General features: G+C 43.1%; 1 protein-coding gene across 1 annotated transcript; it reads left to right on the plus strand.

The window, feature by feature from the left end:
* The first annotated feature begins 2,696 nt into the window (after positions 1-2,696).
* LOC106570866 (ubiquitin-conjugating enzyme E2 L3) lies at positions 2,697-6,951 on the plus strand. Its single transcript, XM_014143434.3, has 4 exons — positions 2,697-2,868; positions 4,437-4,532; positions 4,740-4,926; positions 5,490-6,951. Exons 1-4 carry the CDS (start codon positions 2,842-2,844, stop codon positions 5,642-5,644), a joined length of 465 nt encoding a protein of 154 aa, XP_013998909.1. The 5' UTR covers positions 2,697-2,841; the 3' UTR covers positions 5,645-6,951.
* The last annotated feature ends 713 nt before the right edge of the window (positions 6,952-7,664 follow it).

The following is a 7,664-nucleotide window of genomic DNA, read 5'->3' on the forward strand; positions in this document are numbered from 1 at the left end:
TAGGCTACTGCACATTATGCACGACAGAAAAACATAAAATCCCATAGATGTAGTTAGACTTCAGGAATGATCGTGGACTTCAGGAAACAGCAAAGGGAGCACATCGACCGGACAGCAGTGGAGAAGGTGGAACGTTTTAAGTTCCTCCATGTATATATCACGGACAAACTGAAACGGTCCATGCACACAGACAGTGTGGTGAAGAAGAGGCAACAAGCACCTCTTCAATCTCAGGAGGCGGAAAAAAATGTGGCTTGTCACCGAAAACCCTCACTAACTTTTACAGGTGCACAATTGAGAGCATCCTGTCGGGCTGTATCACCGCCTGGTAGTGCAACTACACCGTCCACAACCGCAGGGCTCTCCAGAGGGTGGTGCTGTCTGCACAACGCATCATCGGTGGCAAACTACCTGTCCTCCAGGACACCTACAACACCCAATGTCACAGGAAGGACAAAAAAGATCATCAAGGACATCAACCACCCGAGCCACTGCCTGTTCACACCGCTACCATCCAGAAGGCGAGGTCAGTACAGGTGCATCAAAGCTGGGACTGAGAGACTGAAAAACAGCTTCTATCTCAAGGACATCAGACTGTTAAACAGCCACCACTAGCACCAGAGAGGCTGCTACCTACCTACAGACTTGATATCATTGGCCACTTAATAAATGGAACACTAGTCACTTTAATATTGCCACTTTAAGAATGTTTACATATCTTGCATTACTCATCTCATATGTATATACTGTATACTGTATCATTCACTATCTATTCTTCACTATCTATTGCATCTTAGCCGCTCTGTCACTGCTCATCCATATATTTTATACTTATATATTCTCATCCTATTCCTTTACTAGATTGTGTGTATTAGGTTTTGATGTGGAAATGTTAGATATTAACTGTTAGATACTGCTGCACTGTCAGATCTAGAAGCATAAGCATTTAGCGACATTCGCAATAACATTTGCTGACCATGTATGTGTATGTAACCAAAAAAAAATGATTTGAGCTATATGCTCTATTGGGTAAATAAATTAATGGTTGACTGTGCTCCATACTGAGATGGGCCGTCTGTCCCCACCCTGAGCGTTGATGATTCATCACGCAGCGGCCGTAGAGAAGCCAGATTCAGACATTGCATATAATTGAACAGTTCCATTTCACGCAATGCTGTTCATATACATGATTTATTATAATTTACTGGATTCTCAATTATATTTATCACGGAAAAGGGAGAGGTTTTGGGCGGTAAATCTCGGTAACCGGGGTTCCCGCATTCAACCCTAATCTTAAACTCCTCTACATTCGCTGGATTGGTTGAACAGTGCAGAAGCGGCCTGTTATTTTTCTTCCCTTCAAGACCAGTACATTCATCTTATGCACATCTATCACTCCAGTGTTTAATTGCTAAATTGTAATTACTTCGCCACTACGGCCTATTTATTGCCTTACCTTATTTGCACACACTATATATCGATTTTTTTTCTATTGTATTTATTGACTGTATGTTTTGTTTATTCCATGTGTAACTCTGAGTTGTTGTTTGTGTCACACTGCTTTGCTTTATCTTGGCCAGGTCGCAGTTATAAATGAGATCCTGTTCACAACTGGCCTACCTGGTTAAATAAAGGTGAAATATTTTTTTGGTTAGGGAATCTAGTTTCAGGCGTTTATTTTACGCCTGCTACGTTAGGTTACACTCGTAACAAGCATAACGAAACTTTTATTCGATTAAACAGGCCATACCAAATTCCGACACTCATGGACCTCCATTTAAAAAACTCCTCGCTTGGTGAGCAAAAAATAATAATACGCTACCTTCTGGAAAAGACAGATTTTGGGCAGTTTAGGCTTTCCCTCTCGCTTCGCCTCTTCCTCTGACTGCAGTCAAAACTTTGTGACATTTGATCACGTTTTTTTGTACAGTTCAGGTAGTCGTGATGTAGGCGCAAGTCTGACAATTTTTACCCTATAATGAAACACTTTGGAAGGCGGCCCATTGCCTTTTTGGAACTGGTAACACTATTTTTACGCCACTTCGATACCGAAGTGTATTTTGTAGCAGAATAGGAGAATTTACGCAGCAGGTTAGGATAATTAACGTAACAGGTTAGGCGACTGAGGCTAAGGTTAGGAAGGGGGATAGGATTAGCGAAAATGCTCTCCTAACCTATGAAAATCACGTTGTATCAAAGTGGAGTGAAAAGAGTGGGCTTGTTTGGTAAGGCTGAAGAAACCGACTGCAAACTGGTGGTGCATCTGCTACAGCAAAAAGTCGGAGGCTCGGTGCAACATGGCAGTGTTGCCATTGTTTAGAAACTATGTTTTTTGTATTGCCGCTGCCGAAATAAACATGTCTCCAATCCCCAAATCACACACTTAAATATAGGTGTGTACATTGCTATCAATTGGGCAGTAAGAGCCTGAAATATCACATTCATTCATATCCAATTTAATCATGAATATCGGCAAAGTTTCTTCCTGTCTCAGTCATGTATTTGGGTCGCGTTTGTCAAACAATAACACTAATGATTGATTGACAAATGCTTCCCACAATGTATGCGATTGCTGCAAATTGCAACGGGTGAGGAGCATGTCGACTGCAGTCGAAACTTCATGTCCTTTGATCACATGGCTGTTGAAAAGTTCATGTAAGCGCAAGTCGGACAATTTGTATCCGCATAATGCAACACACTTTGAAAGGCGGTGACCAACGATGGTCGCCGACTTGACAAAAGTGATCGGCTCGAACGCGTCCAGTGTGTCGCTTTTTGGAACTGCGAAAGCAAGCCGCCCTGTCGCCGCAGTGTATTCTGGGTACCCACAGTAGATTCAAGATGGCGGCGAGCAGGAGACTACACAAGGTAAATCTCATGATCGCACTATTTTCATATATCTTTCAACATTTAAGCCGAATGGTCTATCTAAGTGCTTAGTCATTATTTACCCCAACGCTGCCACGATGTCATGATGCGTATTTGTCCCGTAACGTTGTGTGTTGAAATAATGTCCCGCTAAAAGCGAGAAGTCGCTCTGTTTCGTTGACTAGATAGCTTACGTTAGCTAGTTAGGTTAGCTAGCTCAAACTATGGGGTGTATTCATTACCTCTTACATCGGACACAGTTTACCGTTTGTGAACCAAACAGAGCGAACGAAGCGGGGAGGGACCTACCCCAGTCTATCCAATAGAAACTCGTTTTCGTTGCAAAACGTTTGAAGTAAACCGTTTCGGGTTGCGAAACGTTTTGTAACATACCGTCAGACGGAACGGTTTGCCACAGAATCGGCGTAATTAATACACTCCTGGTTTGGAAACACCGGCAAATTTAAGCCAAATTGAGGATCACAGCAGGGAAACCAGTACGCAGTGTTGCTCGCTAATACTTAGAACTGACACCAATCTCCGGTACAGAAGGAGAAACTGACATTATTAGGTTATTATCAAAACCTTGCGATTGCTGAACAATTTTCGTTATTGAACTAGGCTACTGTAACTAACTAGCTACGCCAACTGTCTGAGCGGTTTGTTTGATGGCTAGCTGCTTTAGCTAGCTAGCTCCCCATATCGCCCAACTAGCGTTAGCTAGCTAAACCAAAGAAAGGGCGTTTCACTTACAATGTGACTCAGGTAGCACAATCTCATTGTCCCAATGTTTAGAGGATTAGCAAGTCGCTCAACGGTTTTACTTAACGTTTCAAGTTAGCCCTGTGTATCAATGCGATTTAGCTATAGTCACGTTAACTGCTGTAACGTTAGCTAGCTATCTCGCTAGTCAGCTAATGGTAGTAGTTAACGACTTTATAAACTATCTGTTTCCGTTTTAGAAACGAAACCGCAAGTTGTTAGCTGTAATGCTATTAACGTTACTAGCTATCACCGCACATATGGTTTTGGAAATACATTTAGTCAAGTGTTATATTTGATAGTTATAGTTTTTGTCACTAACAGTAAGGCCTAGACTACTAGATAGTCAGCCAGATATGGCTCTTATCAACACGACACCATTGTAGAAAATTAACTCATGGTGCAGTTCTCATGAGGTCATCGTGAAGGTTTGCAGCAGTAAACGAAACCGAAACGTTTTCTAGACCTAACTAATAATAAACACTCAGCAAACTGAATTGTGTGGACCAAACAAAACATGAATTAGTAAGCTTTGTCTTTTAGGTTTGTTGACATCAACAAGACGTGTCAATGCCATATTTGCTGTCATTCACAGACATTGATGCCTCACAGGCAGACAGCTCTCTGTTTATGCATAATGACTTGAATGACATTTGACTTATTGTAGTGAATGCGGAGCCACAGTCATTGGAAGTTCTCCTAACCCCTTCCTATGAGTCGGCTATGTACATTACACTTATGTTCCTTTTCCTCATTGGAGGGGGTCGCTTAACGTGTCATAATGTTGTATGTTGCTCTCTTTTCAGGAACTTGAAGAGATTCGCAAGTCTGGAATGAAAAACTTCCGAAACATTCAAGTGGATGAATCCAACATACTGACCTGGCAAGGTCTCATTGTCCCTGTAAGTGGTTTTATTCCTTATCATCGTCAATTCATGGCTTCACAATTCTCTCATGAAGGCTATTAAGTTCACAGAAGCCCTGTTGTAGTTATAGAACTATTACATGTATGGAATGTCATTACATGGTTATACGGGTTGGTCCTTGGATATGGTCATTGTCGAACTAACTAACCATGGTTTATTTTCTACCCATTACTCCTCTAATAGGACAACGCTCCTTATGACAAGGGAGCTTTCAGGATTGAATTAATCTTCCCCGCCGAATACCCCTTCAAGCCCCCCAAGATCACATTCAAGACGAAGATCTACCACCCCAACATCGACGAGAAGGGACAGGTGTGTCTGCCTGTCATCAGTGCAGAGAACTGGAAGCCAGCCACCAAAACGGACCAAGGTGGGTGAGCCTCAGTCTCCCAATAGTCACTCTCTGGTGGGAGTGCGGTCAGCCCTCTGGTGGGAGCGCTGAAACATTAGCTTGAACATTTTACACACATAACAGTGCTGGATTTTCCTGAAAATTGAGTTGTGCATACATGTCATGTCAGGACTTAAAAACCTCTCATTTGCCTAGAATGTAAATTATGCCTGCAATGCTTATGTGATTTTTTTGTAAAAATTTTGCCTTTCATTTAACTAGGCAAGTCCGTTAAGAACAAATTCTTATTTTTAATGGAGGCCTAGGAACAGTGGGTTAAAACTGCCTTGTTCAGGGGCCGAACAACAGATTTTTTTTTGACCTTGTCAGCTCGGGGATTCGATCTTGCAACCTTTCGGTTACTAGTCCCAACGCTCTAACCACCAGGCTACCTGCCCCCCCCTCTAACCACCAGGCTACCTGCCTCCCCCGTAATACGGAGCAGATGACAGGAAAATAAAAACTTGCACTAGTCATTTTAGGTTCTCAGTGTAGTAATTGATTTTGTAGTAATGCGTTTGTTTTCCCTGTCTATTCTGCAGTAATTCAGTCTCTGATTGCGTTGGTGAACGACCCCCAGCCAGAGCACCCCCTGAGGGCAGACTTAGCAGAAGAATACTCAAAGGACCGGAAAAAATTCTTTAAGAACGCAGAAGAGTTTACAAAGAAACATGGAGAAAAGAGACCAATGGACTGATTACCTGACCAGTGTGTAGCCCTCTCTCTCCCTCCCTTCCTCATCCCCACAACCAAATGTATGTCTTCTCCTCCCTTCTCTCTGTACCTTCCCCATCTCCCCACACATCCTCTCCTCCATTCTTCCCTCACACATACATGTCATCCTAGCAGCCTCACCTCAGCGCGTGGCTGCAGCCACAGCCTACCCTTTACGCAGGACCCTGGATCAGACAGGCCTCCTCCTCCTCCTGGTGATAGTTCGAGGCCGTTACTAACTTTCTACTATTTTCTTAAATTAAAATCAAAAAGACAGGGAAAAATATATGGTTAGAGCACTTCCATGTTAAAGATGGTGAACTAAGGAGGGGGAAAAGTAGAAAGAAATGATTTTTTTTTTTTTAAATCCAATGTTTTAGTTTTGCTGTTTGTTTAAAAAGAGGAAAAACAAGAAATCACAGCTTGAATACCGTATGCCTCTTGTGGTAGCACTAATTTGTGGAAGGAGATTTTTCTGACAGAGAATGAAAAGTCGTGGTTCTGCTTTTCTTATTTTCTGTTTCCTGTTCTCTAGTCTCACCTTGGTCTGTCACACCCCAAAATGAAATGTTAGCTAGGCCCTGGAAGTGTGTGCTGAAATGTTTTCCTTTTGACTTCTCTGCTTCTGTAGTTGCACTGTATTCTGTGGAACAAGCCCTCACCGTTGTCCATCCCCTCAGTTTGGAGCCAGTCCACTGAGCAGACAGAAACAAAATGGCAACCGATTAATAAGCCAATATTGTTATCAGTTACAAGTGTAATTGACTGGTGATAATTCTGTTTTATTCTCCCCACTGGTCCAAAAATGCCTTTTTATGATTGGAAAACTGAAGAATACTCAATGTACTTCAGTTTCCATTATTTTCTGTTTATGAGGATGCCCCTCTTTGCATTGGACATATTTTCTCCATTTGCATTCTGAGACTTCGTTTTGAAATGCTTTTGATTATCTCCCTCTGTGTTTTATAAGGCGGCTGTGTACCCCACCCACTGCAGTCTACTCAAGACAAAGTGGGAAGTAAAAACATTAGTTCTGACTCCTCACATTTTGCTGTAAGTCTACTATCCAGTCCGCTCATCATCGTCACTCCCACCCGTATTGTCAAACGGAACATACACATGTCAAAATCGGAACCCCACCGCCTTTCTCTCTACATAAATATAATCTTGTCACCGTGAACCAAATCTTATTTGTCGTCACGAGAGACTAACACACACGTATATATGTATATCTCAGTGGCTGATATAGCCACTGGAACAGAACAGCGCCCCCCCCCCCCCCCCCCCCCCCCCCAAAGGTCTTAGTGAAGGGTCAGACCTGATTGGGGCAACGCCAGGGGACTGAAGTTGAGTCCAAAATGGCACCCTATTCCCTTTTATAGGGTTCTGGCCAAATTGTAGGGCACTTATGTGCTGTGTTCATACGCAGTGCGCTATATAGGGCTCTGGTCTATAGTAGCGCGCTATATAGGGCTCTGGTCTATAGTAGCGCGCTATATAGGGCTCTGGTCTATAGTAGCGCACTATATAGGGCTCTGGTCTATAGTAGCGCGCTATATAGGGCTCTGGTCTATAGTAGCGCGCTATATAGGGCTCTGGTCTATAGTAGTGTGCTATATAGGGCTCTGGTCTATAGTAGTGCGTTATATAGGGCTCTGGTCTATAGTAGCGCGCTATATAGGGCTCTGGTCTATAGTAGTGTGCTATACAGGGAATAGGGTGCCTTTGTTTAACACAGACTGATTTACATCACAGTGGTCCTATGTAACAGGTACCTTACACTGAGCTGGGAGAGGTCTGTCTGCCAGTAGGGTGTAACAGCTGTGTGATTCAGTCCAATGTTTCATAATAAAGATGGCTAACCATTTGGTCCCATTGTCTGACGTCTGTGAGCTTGTCCCTGTGTCTGGGTGAATGACTGCTGGGACCTTGTCTGGCTGCTGTGAGGTTGTCCCTGTGTCTGGGTGAATGACTGCTGGGACCTTGTCTGGCTGCTGTGAGCT

This window comes from Salmo salar, chromosome 15 (genome assembly GCF_965601325.2).
Source record: "Salmo salar chromosome 15, fSalSal1, whole genome shotgun sequence".
Lineage (NCBI taxonomy): Eukaryota > Metazoa > Chordata > Actinopteri > Salmoniformes > Salmonidae > Salmo > Salmo salar.